We start from the raw sequence: 25830 nt of genomic DNA, 5'->3' as shown, positions 1-25830 counted from the left end.
ATTGTGCTTATTAGGGTCTGTCTAGTTATCCGTATGGTTCAATTTAGCTTATATCTTAGTGAGCTAGGTTGAGTTAAGCTAGGTTAGTAAAGTAGATAGGTATATTTAGTTGGTTGTATGTGTCAGTTTGGCTTAGTAGAAATTGTGTTCGGTTAGCCGCATGAATATACGTTGCATTACAAATGAATTTATATCTTCACTAAATAATTTAGGATTAAAAACATTTTTATAAATTAATACATCATATGATAAGAATATTAGTGAATTTTTTTTAATTTTTTAAACTTATTTGAGGTATAAGAAATTGCTAGAAGTTATACAGGTAGGTTTTTTTTGGAGAATTTTAATTGAATATTGTCTTAGGATTTTTAGATCAAACTAATTAAAATGAGTTGCTAGTGAGCTCTAATTTACTTATAAAAAAATTTAAAATTTTCAAATCATTTTTGTACTTCAGATAAAATCAAGAGTTAAATAAAAAAATATACATGTACATGTATACTAGCGACTTGCAACTACTCAGCTTGGCTCGCGAATCAATTTGTGTTTTCAACAGGCCTTGGCTCAGCGCTCAACCTGCATGCACGGTGGCTGGCCCATGCACTTGATTAAGAGCATGTTTGATAGAATTCTTTCTGATCTAAATTATCTACGGTAAGTGATTCTCTGGAGAAAATGATTATGTAGCTAAAAATAATTATCTAAAATAAAATATATGGTAGAAATGATTCTGTGCGGAAAGTGAATTCAGAGAAGCTGTTTTTTCAGCTCCTTAGCTTCTAGTTCATTTCAAATAATCACTCACACGGATTCTATTCAATGAGTAAAAATTGAAAGCTGTTTTTTAACAAAGCTCTCCTTCAACCGAGAAAATATTCTAAATATTCTGCCAAACAGTCTCTAAGCAACCGAACACGCGGAGCTACATCCGCTCGGCCTGGCCGAGCCCTCAGCCAGCCAACCAAACAAGCTCTTATTGACTGTGTCACTAGCTACGATCGATGCTGCCACATCAATCATTCAATTGTTCCGAGTACTTTCTGTAACGAGGCAATTGTGCTTAACTCGTTTGGTGTATTTAGATTTTATAAAGACATTGCCAATTGGGTTTTATTGCATGTGCATTCCAGGATGAAACTTATTTTGACTAGAGGGACTATTTATCATTTTTGTGTGCAGAATATAAACTGTTTTATGCTCATTTCCCCTTATTTCAGGAGCACTTTTTCATTCTCATATTGTGAGAGAGAATATAAACTGCATACCATTGGGTGAATGTGCACAAAATTAGCGCAAGTCTAAATTACTATCTCAAGCATAGACGAATTGTACACGTGGAATTTGCTTTGGACTAGTAAAGAAATGCAGGTTTTGGCTCCAGCGGATGTGTCGGGTGTCCGAAGCTGACGCAAGAATCTCTGCATGATTTTCCTTTTGGATCTTTCTTGTACATGCATGTTCTTTTGCAGGAATCAGTTGGAGACTTGGAGTCTGGCCTGATCCCTGCGTCCTGCCACACCCATGCTTGCACGCACAAGAAAAAGCATGTACAAGTTTAGTAACTGCTCAGTTGCTTCGCCAGAAAGAACAATCATGGGCTGCTCTGCTTTGCATGACCCTCTGCTTCAGGAACGACCAATGGGGTGCATTTGATTATAATGCACGTCCAAATCGATGAGCAAAACGCGCCACCTTGAGAGCATCAGCACCCACTTTGCTCCCATGATGATGGCTAATGCGTGGTGACAATTATAACTATGAGGAGATTAGGGTCACAAGATGATGAGAGTCACACCGAATTGGTTGGTTTCCTTGTGGCAAATTAAATCATGGAGACACTACTCTTAACAACTCACTGACTTGACCTCTATGCATCATTGCCATGACAAAACAAGGGTTTGTAATGTGACGAAAATTTCAAGCCACTGGAACAACAAATTTGGCTGAACATGAGGCGACATGACCTGTAATCACACACACGAAAGGCACCTGCACCGCACTGGTCGATCGTGTTTGGCAACGCAGTGGATGACATTGACGGAGTTAGGGGTGTTCTGGATATGCCCAGCATCCTAAAAATCTTAGATGTCACTGATGAGTAGTTTAATATATATAAATTTGTATAATATTAATTTAATTGTACATGGTTTGTTATGCATGTGCATATCTACTATTCGTTTTCTAGCTCTGCCACTAGTTGGATGATACATTTGCAGGGCAACTGCCCACCACCTTTCTTTTGCGTATCACTGCAATGCACTTAACCAGTATGATTATGTTCGTTAACTAGGTCCAAGAAACCGCACAGCATGAGCAACTTTTTCCTTGGTGGCATCATGATCTGCTAAGAGCCTACGACAAAAGCTTCGGCCAATTGGCTTGGCGGCTCATGGCAGCCTTCTTCAACTAGTGATTTATCATGCAATGCACTGACGCAGTGTAATCGTGTAAAACAGGGTTCCATTTGCTTTTCCTTTTTTTTTCTGAAAATACTAGTCCCCACCTGCGTGCCGAGAAATCGAGAGGGTCCCCGTTGTCCATTTTTTTTCACTTACCAATCTTGATCTCTGACGAACTAGGGTTAGCTTGTTTGCTATGTCCAGGAACATGTGTCCACTCATGTATTTCCGTATAGAAGTTTGTTTGGTTGCCTACATGACGGATGCAGTCTGTATGAGTCATCATGGCTATATGATATGTCCAAATCGAGTTTCACTCGTATTTAGGCTGGACGGATGCAGTCTGTATGAGTTATAGTATCAATAAGATTCACTTATTAGTCTCAAATCACAGGGTTATTACATCCGCTCATACAGATAACTAAATATCTTCATAGTTTATTGTATATACCGTTATATCCGTTCATGCAGCCAAACAAATATTCCTCTCAACAACTATACGACTTCCCAAACCCTCCTTATACTCAACCAAGCTATACAGTACAATCCTCTTTTATCACCAAACACACTCCTAGTGAATCCATTGGTCTCGATAACCAAAGAATGCCAAGTTTTCTATAAAGAATTACTTGATGCAGCTGGATATATTTAGGAGGCACATGCTTGCTTTTTATCGTGATCGCAACAGCCATATCGATCGCGCACAAAACGGCTGCAGCGCAAGTTGCAGCAGCCCACTCTGGCGAGTATCGTGGGAGTGGAGTGGGGACGAGCAACTGATCTCGGAGTGTGAGACAACTGTTACAGGCAGCAAGCCAGCAACTGAACTGAAACCTTCTCACATGTGGTTCAGCAACTGAACTGCATGCATAGTATTGCAGACTAGTAGGTCGAAAAGACGAGGTGGTGCAGTATCTTTGATATTGTAATGGCAAGTATGGGCAATAAAGTGGTGAAAAATGTGACCAATTGGGATAAGCTCGCTCTTGGTGTGTTTATGTCTACATCGGAACATTCCAAAACAATGTAATTCATGAGCACCTAACATGTTGGTTGTTCCTCAAGATGTTTGGGCATAGTTCTAGATACAAGAATTTTTGGAGCTAGGCATTTTAGCTTCAGATATTTATAAAACTGAAGCTGTGGGTAAAAAAAAAGTTTGGATTTAGACATTTTATTTCTATTTTAATCTGAAAATAGATATTTAAATCATGTTATCTTAATCTATTAATTTAACATCTGACAGAGCCGTGATTAGCTCCCGGGGCACATTAAACTATCGCCACTGAATGCGGGGGCGATGACTGGTGGCCGTGGGTACCAAGAACTCGGGACTCGAAATCAAATGGCGATCCGCCGGAAAGTCCATGCGTCTGCTCTGCTCCTAGGGCTTGATGCATGCGATTAGGAAATGGTTAACCATAGGCGTCTGGATTGGAGACAGGGGCGGCCGAAAGCGTCGGTGTGGAATTCTATTTGTCGCTGAATTTTCTTTTTTATCTATATGTTACTGGTTCCAGACCAGCTTGGATCGGTGCCTTCCGATCTGTGCTGAGATCACAGCTCATCGGTTGATCCCTTCGACTGATCGAACTCGAGTAAATCAATTCATCGGTTGTGCTCGTCGGTGTTGCAGTGGAAAGTAGCACGTCCACAGAAGTTTTGACTATCTTTGTTTCCCAGCTTTGATCACCCTGTCTGAAGCTGGGATATATAATAATCGAGTGATTGACATTACTGCTAATTCTTCTAGCTAGGAACAATAGGTAACAATACTCTTGGGATTGCGAAAATTCTTGTGTTCTAAACGAAACCTAGTCAGGAACCATCTCATACTATGGCGATGATGAAGGTACGAGAGTAGGACTCAACCATCATAACTAAAATTTCAGTGCTTATCAATTGCACATGCAAGTGCTTTCAATTAATTTATTTGTAGATGCGTGTACTCGTGGATGTGTAAGTGTCCTATGCGTCTTCTACGTAATCATCGAAAGAAAATAAACGGAGCCTTAGTTCTCATCGCTTCATCCGACACTAACGTTCTGATTCCAAGGGCAGTCTTCAGTGTCTCTGTGTCTCACATGCTTGTCCTCGTCAATCAGCTCATCAGCGAACAGGATAACGTAACAATTCCGATGTCCCGATCCAGTGATTCTCTGCCTCCATCCACGACAAGTTACAGTTATAGCGAGCCGAGGAATAATATGCAGTTACCTTTGCGTGGCAGTGCAGCCGCCTCCTTTGTCCGTTTCTACCAACCGGCATCTCTATCCAGCACGCACACACGCAGCCTTTCTGACTGACCACGCTCCTGGTCCCCATTCCCGCCTTTTCCTTCAACTAAACAATACCAGCACCGGTAACAACATGTGATAGCTAGTACCGGTGCTCCGGCAGAAATGCAGAACTCCACCGAAGCATCATGAGAACAGCATCTCAAACAGATAGGCGAATTGTATGTGTCCTTGTGTGTATTGTACAGGCAGTTAGGGGCCAATGGCACGGCCGGTGCTACTCGATGACACCAACGATCGTGGTTATGGATCATGCATGCATGGTCGATGAGGATGGAGATGGAGATCGCCAAATCTGCACTGCAGCAATGATTTCTCGCGGCTATCTGGGGCACAAGCTATCTCTTACGCCCTCCACAATGTGTGTTTGCAGTGGTGCTTCAAATGGAGAGAGAAATTTCAAGCACCGCTCCGTACGTTGTGTGATACTATGCCACATCTAGTCGATGCTGGAAAATTATAGAGTGGTACAAGTACTAGTGCCGGCTCTAATTGATTAAAAAGATATTTGCTCGGGAGGATAAAGAGAAGGAGAGCGTGGGGTATTTTTCTCTCCCACGGACTGAGCGATGGTTGAGATAAGACCATCATATTTTATTTCATACTAAGCTCACTTTAGCAACTGACGCTAAAGCCACATGTTTTGAGATAAAAAACCGATCAATCTTATCTTTAATATATATTTTTTCATTCTGAGAAAGTGACAATTGCTCATTTATCATCATATCTTTTATGTATAAACTCAAGTTGGCTCGCATGTCATCCTAAATAGTAATTATCACTTTTTTAGAGTGGTAACTGAACAATTATCTCATCTTATTTGGACAGGTAGTTTTGCTTTAATATGTCTCATGTTAACTCATTTCCTTACATGATTATGTGAAACTAGTGTTATCGGATATAGACATGTGTGTCAGAATTCGATTTGAATTTGGATGTCTAATTTGATGAATAAAAATTAGACATGTGAAATATAATTCGGAATTCAACATGTATATCATAATCGGACTCAGATTCGATATGTCCAATTCATTAAAAATATTAGAAACAGATGTCTAGTAACACTGCGTGAAGCTCGTGCAGAATTCATGTGAAACTCGTGCATATCGAGATTGCCTAAACGAGAAATAATGGCAATTCCAGAGCCGGCTACTTGCCAGTGGCAAATGTTAGGGACTTTGTACATGGTTTTTCTCAGGCTGCATGTGGCCATTTCCGTTGCAAATACCATCTTCTCATCCAGTGTTGGACTTAATTTTGCACACTGGCACTGCAATATATATTTTTTTATATGCTTTTCAGCCATTCTGACCTATACTCTCTTCGATTATAAATACTTATCGCTTTATCAAGATTGGATCAAATTTTTAAAACTTTGACCGCCAATAATTTCTAAAATATTTAGTTTGAAAATATAAAAATTATACGTGTAGATTTATTTTGAAAAATACTTTAGAATATTATATTTTTATTAAATATTATAATTATATTCTAATAAAAAAATAATAGTCAAAATTGCACATCAAAAATTATAAAAAATTAAAATATCATGTATCTTTTCTACCCGAGGAAGTAATGTTTTTGTCACTCAACGGCTAGTCGGTCAGTTGTCACTATCATTTGTCAGCACAAGATAATACCGGCTGTCAGTGATAGCTGTCCCCACCCAGGTGAGGTGACCCAGGCGCTCAACAGAAGAAAGGCATGTTTGCCATGTCTAGCACTCACTCTTGCAATCTTGCTTTTTCAAAAACACCCATGAAACTTATAGACACATCCATATATTTATATCGTTACGTATACGAGTACTCATACTACGTTCAATTAAATATCAGATATACTAGGCTTCAAAATTAATAATATTAATTAAACGTCCCGTTGTCAATAGATATCGCTTACCACTAAATAAAAAATCTGTATCGATAAGAGACACAAAGAGTAAATTTAAGATTTAATCCCTAATAAGTAGGTGTACAAACACCACTCACTATCCAAACAAAGACTTTGATTCTCATTCTTGCACTCTTACTACCTTCCCGTCAAAGTCACCAAAACAATTCTTCCTGACCTCCAATCTCCATCTCCACCCACCATGCTCCATTCCATAGCCCATCATCATCAAAGGGTCTATAGAGAGAAAGAGAAAAAACAAACAGAGATACATAATTACCACCACCCTTCTAATCCATGTGCCCTGCTATATAAATAACAATCCCATAAGCAGTCGCAGCCCCTGCTTTTAGCTGCTCCATTTCGTTCATCTTCTCCTCCCCTTTCCTCTTTCTTTCAACTTTCACACACAAAGTGTGTTGGTTTGTGAGGTGTGGAGCTGCCAACTTTGGTGACCATGGAGAGGAGGAGAGCGTTCTTGGGGTTGCCATCGTCGTGCCTGCTCCTGCTGTGCCTAGCCGCCGCGGTGGCCGCGGAGCCGCTGCCGCAGTACTACAATGCCATCTTCAGCTTCGGCGACTCCTTCTCCGACACGGGCAACTTCGTCATCATCAACTCCGGCAAGCTGCCCAACATGCCCAAGTTCCCGCCACCGTACGCACGCTGCTCCAACGGCCGCCTCGTCATCGACTTCCTCGGTGCGTACGCACGAACGTCTTTGATTGCTTGTCAAGTTAATTCTCAAATCGGATCGCCGTGGTCGAACATCGGATGGAAGGATGGTCGATAACTTTATTTGATTGGATATGAATTAATCTGCGGGATTAATTAATTAATTAATTGCTGCAGCCGAGGCGTTCGGGCTGCCGCTGCTGCCGCCGTCGGCGAACAAGGGCGTCAACTTCAGCCAGGGCGCCAACTTCGCGGTGATGGGCGCCACCGCGCTGGACCTCAAGTACTTCAAGGACAACAACGTGTGGAGCATCCCGCCGTTCAACACTTCCATGAGCGTCCAGCTCCAGTGGTTCGACGAGGTCAAGCAGACCATCTGCTCCGAACCGCAAGGTCCGTACGTCCTCCTCCTCCTCCTCCTTCGCCTCTTCTTGCTCTGACCGTGACAAACCTGACAACAACAAGCACATAAATACAGAGTGCCGCGAGTTGTTCGGGAAGGCGCTGTTCGTGTTCGGCGAGTTCGGCGGCAACGATTACAGCTTCGCGTGGAAGGCGGACTGGTCCCTGGAGAAGGTGAAGACGATGGTGCCAGAGGTGGTGGCGTCCATGATCCGCGGCATCGAGCGGCTCCTGGACGAGGGCGCGCGGCACGTGGTGGTGCCGGGCAACCTCCCCGCCGGGTGCATCCCCATCACGCTCACCATGTACCCCTCCGAGGACCGGTCCGAGTACGACCCGCGCACCGGCTGCCTCAAGAAGTACAACAGCGTGGCCCTCTACCACAACGCCATGCTCCGCATCGCCCTCGACCAGCTCCAGCGCCGCCGCCCCGACTCCCGCATCATTTACGCCGACTACTACACCCCCTACATCCAGTTCGCGCGCACCCCGCACCTCTACGGTCTCTCTCTCTCTCTCTCTCTCTCTCTCTCTCTCTCTCTCTCTCTCTCTCTCTCTCTCTCTCTCTCTCTCTCTCTCTCTCTCTCTCTCTCTAGCAGCCTATGCGAGATCGATTCGTTCACGGCCTGGTCCCTAGTACAGGGACAGTACGGGAGCATCTGCCCCTGTTCTTTCCTGCTCTGCTCCGGTCTGCCCACCCTGCTGTGTGGCAACGAGGAATGGCGGCCTTTATGGCGGTTAGCTTTTGAGCAGTCTCAGGGTTGGTCACCAACTACAGACCGGTACTGCGCATGCAGTTCAAATGTTCAGACTAGCAGCCACTGAGTACTGACTTGACTCTGCGGTCGGTTATACCATACAGACCTACCACTACAGCGGTGTCAGGGGTAGCCAGAGCAACATCGGTGTGAGTCGAGGTCACCTACCAACAGGTTCAGGCACAGCTGTTCCGTACGCCGTATCTACTGCTCTGCTCTCCTCCTGCTCTGCTTGGTTGGGTTCGTCCGATGTTTCCGTGGCCAGGCCAACTCGACACTGTACGACCTTGCTCATTATTCGTGATCAGATCTCAATCTGTAGCAGTAGCAGGTCACTGCATCCATTCCAATTTTATAGGTGCTAGCTAGGATTAGACAGGGGCAGAGGAGCAGAGCAGATCAGGAACAGAGAGAGTACGCTGCTATTGACACTCACAGGCTCTGTAACTGTATGCAGGGTACAAGCGGGGCGCGCTGAGGGCGTGCTGCGGCGGCGGCGGGCCGTACAACTACAACATGAGCGCTTCCTGCGGGCTGCCCGGCGCCACGACGTGCGAGGACCCCGACGCGCACGTGAGCTGGGACGGCATCCACCTCACCCAGGCGCCCTACCGCTTCATCGCCAACACCTGGCTCAAGGGGCCCTACGCGCACCCGCCCATCGCCAGCGTCGTCCGCGACGACATGGTCTACTAGTCCTTGGCTCCGGCCGTGTGTGTGTGACGGCGGACAGCTGCACGGTCCGTGTCTGTCACGGCGAGCGACGGTGACCTGGGAATCTCTTGTTGCCATCGGCGTTGGAGAGTGAGAGCTAACGTGCATTCCATTTGTTGATGTATATTGCCAAGTAAATCGATTGGTTTTCCTTTCCTTTTTGTGTTTCTTTTTGGCGTCCTTTGTCAATTCGATCGAGCGTTTTTGGTGTTGGTCCCATGTAATAATACTTGGTTGAGCATAGATTAAAGATGAACTGTTTGACACTCACCTGCCGATGTGGTGATGTTGGGGATGATCTATCTGACTCTCGTTTTCATCCTGCCGAACTCGATCTCAAAGCTCAAAAGGCGTTACGTCTCTGCCTCTCCATAACCGTGCAACTGGCTATAAAATGGTCGAGACGGACAAGGGCAAAGGGACTTTGTGAATCTGGACGACGGAATGTAGGACAGAGAATGACGATCAGAGATCGGCGAATAGACATTTTAATATTTTTTTTTAAAATAGATGATCTTTTACTATTTCTCATCTAACGCATCTCAAAATATTAAAGTTGAAGAAAAAAATCAGAGAGACAAAATAAGAAGATAAGTTTTATAGCAACATGATTCCACAGATGAAATATGAACCATAGTTTTCATTCAAGACCATTAATATATCTTTCTACAAAAAACTTGCAATTTTCAAAGAAACTAGAGAAGATGGTCACCGGACAAGGTTATCCTTCAAGATGATAGTCTAGTGGTAAAAGGACTTAAGATCCGCTCAAATACATGAGTATCTAAGTGTTTAAGCCACTAGCATAAAAAAGAACAACTCTATGAAGGTGAAAAACTGTAGCTAAAAGAAAAGATCACCGGACAAGGAACCTCTTCAAGTTAATGATATAGAGGCAAGGGTACTCAAGACCCATGAGTGTACACTCGTATGTAAATTTTTATACCTCTAGCAACAAGAAGAGCAACCTCCTAAGGTGTTAAAAATTCAGCTTAAAAACCAAAATAAAAATCACATAGAACTACCGAAAACTTACAAATTTGCAAAAGAACCAATAGAGAAAAACCAGAAGAAGGTGAGCACAATAACATGAAGAAAAATAAACTTCATTGCAGCAGAGGTCAGTCCTACTTTAAACAGATTACAAAAAAATTTTCTTATAAAACTCTCACCTATTACATAAGTTAAGCACTGCTCTTCCTCTCTACTAAAACACTAACACAAGACTCTCATATGAATGACATAAGAGGCTCAAATGGCCGGTTCAAACTCTCTCATAACCCTACCCATCTATTTATAGTCCTAGTAAACTTGACACTTAAGTTTCTAACTTTTTTTTCCAAAATATTCCTCTTTTGTAGGACACTCCTACCTACCATCGAGGGTATTTTGGTCCATTTTCTTCTCTATTCATCGGACGGTCGCGGCGCCTTCACGACTTAGCTTGCATCGAGGCAAGCTTCGCGATGGTGTCACGTACTCCTCCAGTCCTCCCACGATTTTTAGTCCAAATCACGAAACCGCTTACACGTTTCTCAAAGCGTGACTCACCGCCTTGCTTGCACCTTAAGCAAGCGCTTCGATGTCGACGCGTGTACTCCGTCATGCGATTCCTCGGGCCGTCTTGTCACTTGCACTGATATCCCCTTCGCTTGACTTTATTAACACGCCGTCTTCATACGCTTTCAATGCTTTGCCTGAGCTCCACGTGTTCAGTTAGGATCACCATTGACTCTGTCCAACCTCCTTGATTGTCTGGCATCAAGTACTCTGCTTTACCTCAATCATCCCGCCGTTGACCGTCAAGTTGCATCAATCAACTGCATACCATGAGACAAGCAAATACATATCTCCAACTCTAATTCTAATTAGTGCATAATCAATATGCACAAATAAAATCACAAATCAATTCAAATCACATTAAAACTCATGCAAAACCGAAAACCATCAAACAAAATAAATAACAATATCAATTATTCATCGTAAACAAATTAAGACACATTTTAACTTGGTTTATCACACGATAATAGTGTAAGACACACTTATCTCTTCTGAGCTGCATGACATGAACAGGATACGACGATCACTCCAGCAGAAAGCAAACACAGACGACGTCGAAGAACAAGAACGTTTCTATGCAACTGCAACAAGCAACCCACACATGCCGGGGGACCAGAGGTCATGCGAAAACCAAGCTGGCTGCTACAGCGAAAGCACAAGCTGTTCTCCCACCAGCAAGCTAGAATCATTGCAACTTTCGCAGTCACTTAGATTTGCGTAATCGCGGCACGCCGATCCCCACTCCACATGCACCATTACTTCCCTGCCCGGCGACGGCCAGACCGGCCGGCGTTGGTGTGCGTCGTTGTTCGTTTGCCGGTGGCGGCATGGATGAAGGGACGTCGAGTGTGCTTAGCCGCTTGCGCCGAGGAGGCAGTGCGGCGCATGTGCGCGTCGCCGCCCCGGGACAAACCGTCACGTGAGCGGCGGGACGGACGCGACGGCTGGGCCCGACTCGCGGCCGAGTTGATGTGCGGCCCAGCGAATCGATAGGTGGGGGCGGGCTGACTGCTTCGAACCTTGCGATTGCGTGCAGCGCTGCTGTTCCGTCGGCGGTCAAAGTTACCTGTCACTTGGGACCTGGAGACGGCATCTTGAAGCGCCTGAGACCCTGAGGGCGTGTTTGGATGGTCCGGTCTGCTCCGCTCGTCCTTGCACCCGGGTTTGCTTGCTAGGACAGAGCATGCGGGTTTGCATCAGCTGGTGCAGTTTGTACACGCGGATGTAGGATGGAAGTCACGTGGGAATTGGCCCTAGCTCAGATGCAGGCTCGTCAGATGTAACGGTTTGATGCTGAGCTCATTGGTCGGTTTTAAAGTTATCAAACATAAATTCAAATTAAACATAGATTCAACCAACTAAACAGTTTTATTTTCTAAAATATAGTCTTCTCAGCTTGTTTCTGCTCATATAAGATATACGATACAGCTCTACAAGACACCGTACAAATAATCAAATACATCCTTTATATTTGGAGGTAGCACCGTCCGTTAACGCGGGAGAGAGACTATAAGCCGGGGGAGTCTGACGTTTTGGGCAACCACAAAAGCTCTGAGCCTGCCTTCTTCTCCTATTCTACTCCTAACCTCATTTTCATCTCCTGCTCCCTATCCTGATCTGTTGTACCGTAATTTCTCACTGAGTTCGTGACATGTGGATTCAGCGACAGGTTCGAAAGCAAGAAATCTCTCTCTGTGTGTCCCCTGCAAAGGGCATTGGATAGCATGCGGGGGAGGTCACGGTGCCAGGAGCTCGTGACAGCGGAAAGGGACGCCGGCACTTGAGAAGAACAAGATCAGATTTGACACTTCTTTTTAAAACATTTTCAGGTGAATTTTTTCCCAAAAGTTTTCCGAAGAAAGATTTGTCAAAAAGTTTATGGGAAAAATTTTCCGATTTTTTTGGGAAAAATATTTTTCAACAAGTTGTAGAAAAATGTTTTACGAAGAGTTTGAATTTTTTTCTAAAACAGTTTTCAAAAAGTTTTTAAAAAGAAAAAATGGGGAGGGAAAAGTTTAAAAAAAAGAGAAAGACGGAGAGGCTGTTGAATCGTGCGTGCGGCCATTAGCAGGGCCCCTAATCAATGCCTTTGCACGGGCAGCGTTTCGTTCTCACGCTTCAACAGAGCACCAGCAGAGACAAATAAACCAGCAATCATTCACGCATGCAACCCATCGACAAGTTGCGAAGAACAGCTCTTGCACGACCTGTTCCGTGCTGAAATGAGGCGGCCGTACGGTTGAGTGGGCTCCTCCTTGCAGACGTGCGAAATGGACGTCTGTGTTCTTGGGCTCATGAGCTCATCCCGTTTTGTTGGTATCGTCGCAGATGAATGGGTGGCTTGGCATCTTGTGATGTTAAGGGAATGTGACAAGGTTTGCATCGCACACTTGCGCCGTTGCATGTTGCTCTAGGAGTGTTCTCCAGGACCGCTGGGACCCCGAGCATCGTAACAGAGCATCCTCTGCCATTTACCCCGTTTGTAGTAGCAGGATTGCTTATTATAAGTAAGTTGAGGCCGACCTGATTTTATTTGTACCGTTTGATCGAGTACAGACATTTATGGTGAAAATGAAGGTATATGAGACCCAGGACATATATACCATTGTGTTCAGTACTGAGTTTTGGGAGACTTGAGGAGAATGTTACGAACAAGAAGAGATCACAAGCATTATTGAAGGAAAAATGCAGCCTTGATATTATTTCAAGCAGCAATGACTGTATTTGGTTGTTTACTACACCGACCATCAGGAATCAGCCTTAAGAGCTTCTACTTGGGAGATATTTTATTTTAATATTTTTTAAATTAAAAAATTTGCAAATATATGTGCTTATTTTGAAAACTGCAATGTTGCCCGTTGGAAAGATGTCAGGTTTAAAATAAAAAATATTACGCTCTAATGCTCTCAAAATTTTAAAAACCATCTAAATAGTCATGAAAATTTTTGAAATAATTTTGTGATGTAGAGGATGCTATCATCTATCTCTCCAACAATTTTCAAACAAAAATATGTGCTGTACTATGAGACAAAAAGACAAATTTTAGGGATCCTAAAATTTATTTATTTATTTCTCATTGCACAAGTAATTGTTTATGTTAAAAAAATTTAGAGAACCAGATGATAGCATCCTATACACCACAAAACATTTTTATGTTTCTTATGATAATTTCGATAGTGCTTTGAATTTTAAGAGCATTAGAACGTAATATTTTTTTGATTTTTAAACATGTCGCCCGTTACCTGTTACCCTCCAATGGGTGATAGGGTGATAGTTTCTATATTTATAATTTTTCGAAACAGAGGTATATATTTATAATTTTTTATTTAAAAAATATAAAACAAAAAATGTTCTCAACGCGACAGGTTCTGAACCACATGGCCCGCTGGCTGCAAGGTAGACCGTAGACCCTTTAACGCGAGGGAATCGGGACGGGGTTGCTGCTTCATGGGCTGATTGGTCTCGCGTGCTGGGTACAACACGAGGAGCTTTTCTGACCCCGAATCGACCCGGCTGTGCGTTGCGTGGTGGGCTAACACGAGGAACTGCATATGATGAGCCACATCACGTTACAAAAGCGGGTGACTCAATATGGCCCGTTGGAATGACGAATTAACGTGTCGTGGGCCTGATACGTGTGTTTATTGTTTTTTTTTTCTATATATCTCCTTCTCTCCTAAAGAAGCAAGACGTGATCCGTTCGTAGAATATTCCTCTGTCTTCCTCGCAATTCCTCTACCGAGCGTCGTCTCCAATTGTTGTTCTTCACCATCGGACGGCTGTACCCTCGTACCCTGATTCCCCGTCCGTGCCCGCACTCCGCACGCCCGCGTGACCGCCCCACCCCTCTCTCCCCGATTCCCCACCCCGGCTTCTCCGCCCGCTGCCACCTTCTCGCCCTTGGCTTCTCCGCAGCCCCCTGCCCGCCACCTTCTCCGCGCCCCCTCCTCGGGCGAACCGTCTTGGGCCCATGGAGATTTCCCCGCCGCCATCACCGCCAGAAACACCGCACGACACATCGCCCCAACCGCAGCCGCCAACTTCGCCCTCCAGCTTCTTCACGCCTCCTGTAAGTACCTCCGTGTCGAGGGCAACACCACAGCTGCCTCGGTGAGTATTCATCCTCCGACTGTCTCGTGAGGTGAGTAGCACTAGAATCACGAGGTGGTCTCAAAGAAGCCAATAATTTTCATTCTCTCCCTTTATCCATACAGCCCCCTTTCTCCCCGACGGAGCACCCGCACCACCCGTCCTTCCAGGTCCTGCTCAGGTGAACGAGGTGGAGGCGCTGTACAAGCTGTAAAGAATATCAGCTGCTCCATTGTCGACGACGGCCTGATCCATAAGGTTTTTCCTTTCATGGTACGGTTGGTGAGATGTGTGCTTTTTTTTTGCTCCGTTGGGGTGGTGGGATCTTCATGATTAATATGAGTATTAAGTTGTCTGCTGTGAAAGTCCTTCAAATTATACATGGTTGGGGTCTGGTGGGGGTCTTTGTGCTATTTCTGGTGGGGGTCTGGTGGACATTCTGAGTGCATACGGGCTCGTTCCGTGGATGGGTTCAATTGGGCGAGCTTAGTTGACGAATTAGTTGGAGATTTGTGTTTCCTTTAGCCGATTCCATCTGTTCAGGGGTTGGTCATGAGAACATTTTGCTGTTTTCCTCGGGAGAGCACTTCCATTTAGGGATTGATGAGTTGCACTTGCATCTGGTATGCGGTAGTGGTGGCAACCGTTGCATTTTTTGTTAATTTTGCACTACTTAGTTAGTCGATCGGTGCTAATTTATGGTTCATTTATTACCTTAGTTGGTATAACTAACTGTGTTGGATGTAATTTTTTTTTTGGCTGCATTTAGCTCGGCGTGTGATTCTCTTGATGGAAATGGAGTCCTCCATGCCTGTATTTAGCTTGCCGTATTCGTAACAAGTAGTGAATAACATATCCTTTCCCCTGTATGAACTGAAACTTAGGATCCATTTGTTTGTTTGATTAGGACATCGGCTAGGAAATGCTATGATTCACCCGAGTAGTCTGTTGACTTACCTTTCCTGATGAAAATCCATCCGATAGTTGGTTTTGCTGAGTAAAGTACTTCATGGGACGAACAAATCGATGGTGAGGGAGTCTTTTAACTATGATTTTAGCTCCAGTCCTGGATGTTTCATTTCGTTTTTGCATTCTATTCTCACCAAATTCTTGGCCTTTGCTACTAAAATGATCTATCAGGTTTATTTGATACTACAGTTAGCAACTCATTTGAGCATTATAATACAACATTCTTATTTTTCATGTGCCAAAATTAGTGTTTCCGTGATGTAGATTACATTCAGGTTTTTTGCAATCTTTCCCATTCTCTTACAAATATGAACTACTATTTTGTTGGGAGAAACAAGTTTGTTCATGTCCATTCAACAAGAACTCAAAACATGTGCTGTGGTATTTGATTTTCTGTACTCAGTGTGGGCAGTTTCATGTGGTTATTTTTTTTAAACAGGGACTTGTATTCTGTGCAACTTTAGATCGGGCAAATAGGCATTTCATATTAGTTTTTATTGCAATTTTGTATATTGCCATGCAGTACAATCAGCATACGAGTAGGATGAAACTTATTCAGGTCAGCATTTCTGTGTAAATTAAATATAATAGATATATCAGTTTTTCTGTGTGTTTGTGCACCCCAAGCATTTTTTTTTTGTTTCAAATTGAAGCATTTTATTACATCGAAGCATGCACTTTAGTTATCATGTATTAGGAATTTGTAAGGTAAACAAGCTGGAGCTAAAACATTTTTTTTCTGCATATTGAAGTATCTTTCCAGACGTCATCGTGTACTTTAGTTAACGTTGAATGAACAAGCTAAGTTATTTTGATAAAAAAATCATTCTTATCGATACATACATTCCTTTGCAAATGATGTGAGATCAGATAGCTGCACTTGACGATTGTGCCATGAACCATTAGTCCAACGGACATATACAGGTAACTTGTTTTGAATGTCGCTAGAAGCAATAAGTAATAAGTATGTTTATCTAACACCGAGTTTACAATTCATTCTGCCGTAGGTATTTATCTGGTTTTTTCGTTTTGTAATTCATGTGCTCATGGAATAGTAATAATCTATACACGCCAAACTGCACAGTGAGCATATTACTTTATCGCACCGTTGTATGTACTTTTCAATTTAAAATACTATACTTTATACGTGAGGTATATTTACATTTACATATATATGATGCATGTGCAGGATGGCCAAACACTAAGGAGGTATTTTTTTATCAGCCTATTGACGTACAACGGGAATTCGTGTCGATACGTAATACCTACAGGTGTACGAGAATATCTTAGCCGTATCGTGGGCAAGATGATTTGAAAGAGATAGTTATGGTAATAAATCTATTTCTATAGACTTATTTATTTGTATTCAAAGTTAAATCATAGTTGTATTTGAAATTCAAGTTGTAAGCTTTATCTGAAAGCGATTTTATTATTTGTCATGAGGCTACATACCTAGATAGTCCTATATAATTTTTTAACGTCAGTTACAACGCACGGGCAGAAAACTAGTACTTAAAAAAAAGAGTAAAGTGTATTCTGTCCACACATAAGATTCCTCTGCCGATGCTGATTCCTCGACCATCGTCGTCTCCGATCGTTGTTTGTTCCCGATCGGATGCCCATGCCTATGCTCCGCACACCCGCGCGGCCGTCCCACCCCTCTCTCCCCGATTCCCCACCCTGGCTTCTCCACGCCACGCCCATTGTGGCACAGCGCGTCGCCATGCTCCCGAAATCACTGCTCTCCCATCCCTATCCTCATTGGTCCCCACCCCATCCACATCTGTTGCCCCGACTTACCTGCCTTCGTGTGGTCCCAAGGAGGAGAGCCCGCTGCCGCTAGCTCCACCCCCCTGCCCACCGCCTTCTCTCCCCCCCCCGGTGAACCATCATGGGCCTATGGAGATTTCCCCACCCATCACCGCCCGAAAACACTGCACTGCATAGTGCACCAACCGTAGCCGCCAGCTCCGCCATCCAGCTTCTCTGCGCCCCCTATAAGTACCCCGCATCGAGGACAACACCACGGCGTCCTCGGTGAGTACTCATCCTCCGTCCGCCTCGCGAGGTGAGTAGCACTAGGCGACGTCGAAGGTGGTGGTGAGTCGGAGCGGGGCCGCACCGTGGATTGGGGCTGGGCTCGGCTTTACCTACACAACTGGATTTGACGGGATCTGCCCATATCTCGTGCATGCCCACACTGCCACCAAGTCCTATGCCGCCGTTGCCACCCGCACCGAGATCGAGGACCTCAGCGTCGCCAAGCTCGACCTCGAGGAGAAGCAGCCGCACACGGAAGAGGCAGAGCAGCACCTCCACCGCCCTCTATAGTCCAGATCCGGGGCGGTGTCGTCCTCCCTGTTCATCCACCAAGCACTTGACTGCAGGCGCAGCGAATATCGACCCATCCACCTCCGGGATTGGATTCTTCCTTTGCTGCCTTCCTACCTGGTAAGGATGAACCCTAACCTATCTTGCCTGGACCGATCAATTGGGTTCTTCCTAATCCAATCCATGCATCCGTTCTATTGCGGGTCAATTTTATCTTATCTGCCGAGTACTGTTAGCAGCTACTTTATCTCCCGAATCTTCTTGCTGGTTGGCTGGGTGAATGCATATATGTGTATGCCTTCTTCTATGGATGAATAAATTGATTAGCTTTTAGGCGCGGCTGCTATGTTACGCTCGCAATTCTGCCTTCCATGGATCGACCCATTCGTAGATGCTTAGACATAGGTGCCAATAATTGTCTCCCCATCACCTGGCTGCATGTTCTCGCGAAATTGACTGGATGTTTGTTCTTAGCCTCAGATGCATGCAGTTTCTTCTTCTTTCGTGTGTGGTGCGGGTGGTGTTCCCTCCTGTAATCTTGTTACTTGTACACTTGCCTTTCTAATACCACTACCAATAAGCAATTAGTGGGAGCGTTTTGGTGGAGATTTTCACGACGAAAAAACACAATAAAAAGCATTTACAAACCAAAACCAACCCTTCTTGGCAGATTGTATTTTCTGAAGCCTGGTGGGTTAGGACAAAAGAAGAAAATCAGAAGAATTTAAACTTGAGTTTCCAAAAGAATTCCAAAATGTTTGCTTTCTTTGCATCCAAATTCATTTCTTCTATTTCCTGTTCTCTTTGTGTGTATCATATATGCTTCATCATTTTCAATTGATAGGATGCAGCAGATTGTGATTTTAGAGGTGGAACAGGTGCCACCATTAGTGAAGCAACTCGCAACAAACCTGGAAAGGAAATTGCAGAATCCCGTTCGCCGAAGCTTGAATCTGATAGTGATGCTTCTGAAGATTCAGATCATATTGATGAGAATAGCACACATACTATGAGTGAAGCACCTTCAGTTAGACAGTATGCTAGGACTGTTGAAAAGCCTTGATGTAAGACACTTTCACTCGTTTTCAATTGTTAATCCCAGTGATTTGCCATTAGTACTTTCTATCTTTCATGCTTTTTATGGAATTATTTTTTCCCCATTCCTAGACTAAAGCTCTTGTGTCTCATATGAAAGGTACCAAATTTGATTGGTACATAAATAAAAAGCTTGATCCCATATGTGTAGGTGAACTATAAAGCTGGTGGAAAGTATTAGGTGCTTGATAGTAGATGCACATAACATATGATCGGCAATATAAATATGTTTACCTCTCTAGAAGATGAAGTGGACGATTATGACAAAGTCACTTTTGATGATAATTCTAAAACAAATATGGTAGGTTTGGGTAAGATGGTAATCTCAAATAATTATGCTTCTCACTAGTTATGATAACATCAACATTACTAAATAAACATGTGAATTTTTCCTCTAATGAACAAGATCTTGATCACTCTTGCAAGATCAATGTTGGATGAGTATGGTACGTCAGAGAAGTTTTGGGCGGAAACAATCGACACGGCGTGTCATGCATCCAACTGAGTGTATCTTCACCGACTTTTGAAGAAGACGCCATATGAGCTTTTCATTAGGAGAAAACCCAATATCTACTACTTCTGGGTATTCGAGTGTAAGTGCTTTATCTACAAGAAAAGAGAATGCCTAGGCAGGTTTGAAAAATATTGTGATATTGTTTTTTTTTGTTGGTCATGTATCAAACTCCAAAGCATATCGAGTATTCAACAATGCCATCGATTTTGTTGAAAAAACTTGTGATGTGTAGTTTGATGAATCTAATGGCTCAAAAGGAGAAAGTATTTCTTGTGATGATGTAGGTGATGAACCCTTGAGAGATGTGATGAAGAATATGATGATTGGGGATATCAAGAACTAAGGATGATTGTCGGAGGGTTAGCTTCTATCGCAGGGATCCTAAGGGACCCCTTTTTAGAGATTCGTCCGGGGGGATAATTCTGAATAAGTTTGCTGGAAAATTAAATGGATATAAATGCAATGGCAGGTAGTAAGGAATGAACTAATGCAGAAAAGAGTAAATGCGATGGGGGATTTTTAGACAGGTTCGGGCCGCACTGCACGTAACACCCTACTCCTGTGTGGATGCTATAAATGCCCTGAGAATGTCTCTCAGGAATGCGCTAGTTACAAGAATGTCTATCTATCCTAGAGCCTGGGGCTCCTTGTTCTTCGGCTTCTATGCTCGTGCCAAGGTGTTCTTCGATCTCTGTTGGACTCTGTGTGCGCCTGAGAGTTCGAGCGTTGCCTATCAATTAATTCTCTCAGACCTCAGACCTCATACCTCTCTTTGTCTGTGCTGCCGGTCGCTTTAAATACCCTCCGGCGGTAGCGTGCCCCGAATGGAAGGGCATGAGTTCCAAGGCGTGATAAATGGAAAGGGCGTCATCATAGCCTCTGCGCGAAGTGACGGGGGTTGAAAACGCGCCCCACGCCCGGTCTTCAGTCGTCATGATGGCGCTGGCAACGGGCGCTGTGGAGAGGGCCCACCGGGCAGCCGCAGAGCGGCCCGGCGTGCCCGCCCTATCTTGTTCGCCTGCCACAGCAGCGCGGCAGACGGAACACCTCGGGCCTTGCGATGCTATCCCGAGGCGCGCCGGATGGCACAAGATGGGACCCGTGCATTAAATGTCCCCACGCCCTTCTACCAGAATATGGCAGGAACTGACACCGAGCGTGGCGGGAGCAGTTGGAGGTGACAGGCCACGCACGCTCTTAAATGCGGCCTTGGGCCTTTCACTGGCTGACACCTCATCGCTGGACCCCTGTGGGGGCCACTGACGGAGGGGCTTCCTGGGTCGTCGGGGAACCGAGTGCTCGGGGGTCACTGTTCACCTCCCCGAGCACTCTCTCCCGAGAACTCCCTTTCTTGGTCCTCGGGGAACCGAGTGCTCGGGGGCCACTGTTCACGGCCCGAGCACTCTCTCCCGGTATTGACTGTACGGAACCTTGGGGAACTGAGTGCTCGGGGGCCGCTGCCCGCAGCTCCGAGCATTCTCTCCCAGAACTACCTTCCTTGAGTCCTCGGGGTACTCGGGTGCCCGGGGGGCTACTGCTCGCAGCCCCGGGCACACCTCTCCCGGTACTCGGTTCTCCTGGTCGTCAGGGGACTTGGGTGCTCGGGGGTCACTGTTCACCTCCCCGAGCACTTTCTCCCCGGTCACTTTAGTCTTCGCAGATCATCGGGCAACCCGGGTACTCGGGGACCACTGATTGTGGCCCCGAGCGCCCTCTCCCGGGACTTAGTCTTTTTTACCTTGCAGAGGTGACCCCGCGGGATGGCGTCATGTGGTAGATTGCTGGCCTGGCCTCGGGATTCGGGGACCCCTGGTTCCTGATTCACCGACAGTAACCCCCGGGCCCATTGGCAGGCGATGGCCCAGAGACTGCGGATGGGCCCTTCGTCGTCATCGAGGCTGAACCCAGCACTGACGCCACGCGGCGCGCTCTTAGGCGCTGGCCTCTCCGGCCCGGGCTTCTGGTACGGCCCAATGGGGAGCCGAGCGGATGCGCGTCCAGCCGACTCCCGAGGCGCGTGATAACAAGGCAGGCGGCGCGCGTGGCAATCGTGCAGATCGAGGAAAGTGCGCCTGGCAACCGCTGACAACCGCGCGGCCCGAGGGAGATTCGCCTGGCAGTTGCGCTGGCCGAGGAAATCGTCTCACCGAGCGCGCCGCGGCAGGCGACGTTTGAATTTCCCCGGAGTATAAAGGGAGGAGGGGAGCGAACCGCCCCCCTCTTTACGCCATCTTTGCGATCAAGCCTTCTTCTTCCTTGCGCTCCTGAGCTCTTGTCCTCCCTTAGGCGATCAGAGCACCACTTTTCCCCCACCGTTCCAACTCATCCCCCACCCTGACAAGATGCCGAGAGCGGGAGGAAGCCGCCACGACAAGACACCTGACAGCGTGCTGCTGGAGTCCCGACTCGTGAACGAGGAGGCGGCGGATAAAGTGCGGAAGTTGATGGTGCCCGAAGGCCAGCGGGAGGCCTCGGTGGTGAGGCTGATGAGCTTCTCGCCGGTGACGGACCGGTCGGAGCGCATCGTCCTCTTCATCTCCTTCGACCTTCTTCCTCCAGATCCTCGACACGTTCGGGATCCAGCTGGTGCACCTCAGCCCGAATTCCGTCGTCGCTTTGGTGGTCTTCGCCCACCTCTGCGAGATGTTCGTGGGGGTGCCGCCGTCGGTGTCACTCTTCCGACACTTCTTCGTGCTGCGGCCAGCTGGGAAGAAGAGGGGCTTCTCCACCGCAGACGTCGCCGGCTATTGCAATTTCCGGCTGCAGGACGGCCTGGCGGAGCAGTACATTCCCCAGGTGCTGCGGAGCAAATGGGACGACTGGCGGCGCGACTGGTTCTACGTCGACATCAGTCCCCACGACCGCCTGACGTTGCCGGAGATGGCGGTGGAGCCCCAGAAGTCAACCTGGGAGGCGCCGCCGCAGACGAACAAGCGGATGGAGCCGGTCCTGGATCGCATCGACTTCCTGCGCCAGGCCGGCCTCACTTCGGTGATGGTGGTGGCGGATTACCTGCGCCGCCGTCTCGCACCTCTGCGGGAGCGGGTCCGGCCCTACTGGGTGTACACGGGCTCCCAGGACATCACCAGGACCCAGATTGGCGCGGAGTGGGACCTGGACGATGCGGCGCTGAGGGGCTTGCTCCGGGTGGTGACCGGCGTAGATGACCTGACCCGGGTGGAGCTTCCCTGGAAGGAGCTGGCGCTCTGCACCGACCCGAACTGGGTGGCGCTGCAAGCGACACTGCCTGAGTTCGACGCCCAGGGGTTGGTCGACCGGCCAGGGCGTCGGAACCCCGGGACTATCCAGATTCCTGGGGTGGATGAGGCGACCGGCTGCGCTCCGAGTGCTTCCGGCGGGAGCGCCGCCAGCAGCAGGCCGCAGACGAGCGGCAAGGGGCCCGCGAGCGGCCCGGCGCAGACCGGTGGCGCGAGCGCTGCGGGTAGCAGGCCGCAAGCCAGTGGCACGGGTGCCGCGGGCGATAGGCCGCAGACCAGCAGCGCGGGCGCCAGGCCGCAGGCCGGACGTGGGGCGGCCGCAGGTAGAAGCCGCCAGGCTGGTGGAGGAGGCGCCGCTGGCAGTGGGGCGGCGACAGCGCCGGGGGACAAAGGGAAGTGCCCCCGGACTTTCGTTCCTACGCCGACGTCGTCGTCATCGCCGTCGCCTCCGTGGCAGCGGCCGCCGGCGGGCGGCGCGATGGAGGGAGGCTGGGGCGGCCAATCGTCCGGCGCGGGGCCCGTGACGGAGGCAGCATCTGCAGTTCTGGAACCCGGAGACCAAGGTCGGGGCGGCCAATCGTCTAGCGTGGGGCCCGCGATGGAGGCGGCATCTGCTGTTCTGGAACCCGGAGACCAAGGCCGGGGCGGCCAACCATCCAGCGTGGGGCCCGCGATGGAGGCGGCATCTGCGGTTCTGGAACCCGGAGACCAATGCCGGCACTCGAGTGGGCCTACAGCGAGTGCCCAAGCCGGCCCGCCACTGGCGACGGGCACCCGGGCGCCGGAGCCCAGAGACCAAGGCCGGCACGAGAGCACGTGTACAGTGAGTGCCCAAGCCAGCCCGCCGCCAGAGACGGACCCTGCGGTGGCCCCGCAGAGCCCCCCGCGGAAGAGGAGGGAGGATTCCGGGCCAAAGCTGTCGGGCCCAGAGTACAAGATCCCGGAATCGAGATGGCAATACTGAAGACCGAAAACTGCGTAAGTTTCTCTCTTTTCCCCGAGCATGCCTTGCCCGGAGTGAGTTCAGAGACTGACCTTTATTTTCTCTTTCAGGCTGCCTAAGGATGCCGCCGGAGACCAAGGACGGCCGGAGGTGCCAAGGCCAGCTCCAGCCCCCGAGCCGAGTGCGCCTGGGCCGAGCGTGCGGGTGGAGCCGGAGCCGCAGAGCGCGCCAGCCGAACCAGAGCCGCAGGCGCCGCCCTACCCCGAGCCGATGGCAGAGGCCGCGCCCAAGCAGCCGGCGCTGGCTGAGCCCGCCCCGAGCACATTGAGTGCGGGGCGGATGGCCTCGTCGAGGGCGGTGCCTACGTGGCAGTATTCGGGGACCCTGAGCTCCTCAGAGAGGGCTCGCAGGGGACCTAGCGCCCGGCCGTCGTCCAGCCGGCCTGCAGAACCCCTCCCGGACGTGCTAGGAAGCACCCGGGAGGTGATCGAACGGCTGGAGGCGGCCGTGGCGGGGGAGAGGACCCAACTTGAGGCGGACCGTGCCGCCCTTGTTGAGGAGAGGGAGTGGCTGGCGAAGATCAACCGCCTTTTGGAGGCCCGCGTCACCACGGCGCGCGCCGTCCACGAGAATGAGCGGCGCACGATAGAGGCAGAGCGGGAGGCCCTGGAGGAAATATGCACGGAGGCCATCGCCGAGCAAGAAGAAGCCGCCCGCCTGGGCGAGATATCGCGGCAGTGGGCCGCCGAGGTATTCGCCAGGGAGAGGTTGGTGCGGGCTTGGGAGGACGCAATCCTGTCTCGCGAGAGGGCGGTGGAGGCCTCCCTGGTGGACTTAGCCCGCCAGAAGGACGAGGTTGAGCAGAGCCGCGCCGAGCTCCATCGTCGGGAGGAGGACATCACGATTCGCGTGACTGACGTCGGCATCACGGCGACGGCTCTGGACGCCCGGGAGGAGCTATTGACTCGCCGGGAGGCGGAGGCTATCGAGGCATCGGCGGCCTTATCTGCTCGGGAGGAGCGGGCCACGATGTGGGAGTCAGAGCTAACTGCTCGGGAGCAGGCCCTCTCTGCCCTCGCCGAGCAGGTGAAGCAGAAGCAGGCAGAAGTCTCGGCGCCCGCCGTCGTCCCAACCAGCGCGGCCGAGGGACTGAGCTTGGAGGAGCGGCTGCAGATCCTGAAGAACAAGCTCGAGACCGTCAGCGCCGAACGGACCAATGTGAAGCTGATGATGGGAGACATCCTTCGGTAGGCACGGAGGTCCGTGAGGGTGGCCGGGCTCGGGCGAATCGACGTGGGCGAGAAGGGGATGGAGCGAGCTACCATCGGCCACATCGCCCTCGGCTTCGAGGAGATCAGCCAGCGGCTCAAGGCACTTCCACAAGCCGTGCAGGAGCTAGCTGCCCGGGAAGGGCGTGTCCTGGCCCAAGTGATGGCCGAGCACGTCCTGGCCTGCTACCGAAGCCGGGGCCCGAACTTCTCGCTGGAGCCAGCTCGGGAAGGGGTGGTCGAGGCCGAGGAGGAGGCCACCCGGGAAGCTGTCCAGGGCGTCGCCACCGAGGTGGCGGCTTGCTTCATGCGGGAGCCGCCGCCGCCACCGGACCCGGGTAGCAGCGGCGAGGAGTCCCCGCTACCTTCTGAGCCCGATGACTCAGACTTAGATTAGGCTTTAGTAATTTTCTTTTTCTTGGACTTGATGTAAATATGGGAGTGATCCCTCAGAATAGCTGTCCTTTCTTTTGAATATAATGGAAGCCTTTCTTTGGGGTCGCAACTCCAGTGTTCTTTCAAATGCTTGATGAAGTCTCTGTTCTTTTCACTTGATGTCCCGAGGAGTACTCATTCAGACCGAGCCCGACCTTTCCCTCCCCGAGAACGAAGTCGCCCCGACCACTCAACGCTTGAGTAGTGAGGCCTTCTTCGCGCGTTCAGCCCCGAGCCCTCACGAGTCCGTAGTGGCTAAGTCAAAAGATAAAGGCA

At 48.4% G+C, this 25830-nt stretch overlaps 2 protein-coding genes across 3 annotated transcripts; both read left to right on the top strand.

The window, feature by feature from the left end:
* The first annotated feature begins 6764 nt into the window (after positions 1-6764).
* On the top strand, positions 6765-9402 carry LOC133885633 (GDSL esterase/lipase At1g28580-like). Its single transcript, XM_062325366.1, has 4 exons — positions 6765-7284; positions 7436-7651; positions 7737-8162; positions 8876-9402. Exons 1-4 carry the CDS (start codon positions 7044-7046, stop codon positions 9112-9114), a joined length of 1122 nt encoding a protein of 373 aa, XP_062181350.1. The 5' UTR covers positions 6765-7043; the 3' UTR covers positions 9115-9402.
* Positions 9403-14406: 5004 nt separating this feature from the next.
* LOC133885740 (uncharacterized) lies at positions 14407-17199 on the top strand. 2 transcript variants are annotated; one of them, XR_009903255.1, is made up of 3 exons: positions 14407-14833; positions 14907-15054; positions 16940-17199. XR_009903255.1 is itself a non-coding variant. In XM_062325482.1 (3 exons), the coding sequence occupies exons 1-3, from the start codon at positions 14663-14665 to the stop codon at positions 17063-17065; spliced, it is 414 nt and encodes a 137-aa protein (XP_062181466.1). In that variant the 5' UTR covers positions 14407-14662; the 3' UTR covers positions 17066-17199. The 2 variants fall into 2 exon arrangements, 1 of the variants encoding a protein (XP_062181466.1); XM_062325482.1 differs by having other exon boundaries at positions 14407-14802.
* Positions 17200-25830: the final 8631 nt, after the last annotated feature.

This window comes from Phragmites australis, chromosome 11, assembly GCF_958298935.1.
Source record: "Phragmites australis chromosome 11, lpPhrAust1.1, whole genome shotgun sequence".
NCBI classification, from domain to species: Eukaryota; Viridiplantae; Streptophyta; class Magnoliopsida; order Poales; family Poaceae; genus Phragmites; species Phragmites australis.
Note: the sequence above shows the minus strand (reverse complement) of the source record. Positions and strands in the feature narration are given on the sequence as shown.

What these genes read in the sequence shown, in the direction of transcription:
- LOC133885740 (XM_062325482.1), top strand. Translation starts at nt 14,663, where the DNA reads ATGGAGATTTCCCCGCCGCCATCACCGCCAGAAACACCGCACGACACA. An exon ending in GCAACACCACAGCTGCCTCG is followed by an intron (nt 14,803 to 14,906) that starts GTGAGTATTCAT and finishes TTATCCATACAG; the next exon opens with CCCCCTTTCTCCCCGACGGA. An exon ending in ATAAGGTTTTTCCTTTCATG is followed by an intron (nt 15,055 to 16,939) that starts GTACGGTTGGTG and finishes ATGCATGTGCAG; the next exon opens with GATGGCCAAACACTAAGGAG.
- LOC133885633 (XM_062325366.1), top strand. Translation starts at nt 7,044, where the DNA reads ATGGAGAGGAGGAGAGCGTTCTTGGGGTTGCCATCGTCGTGCCTGCTC. An exon ending in CCTCGTCATCGACTTCCTCG is followed by an intron (nt 7,285 to 7,435) that starts GTGCGTACGCAC and finishes TAATTGCTGCAG; the next exon opens with CCGAGGCGTTCGGGCTGCCG. An exon ending in CATCTGCTCCGAACCGCAAG is followed by an intron (nt 7,652 to 7,736) that starts GTCCGTACGTCC and finishes ACATAAATACAG; the next exon opens with AGTGCCGCGAGTTGTTCGGG.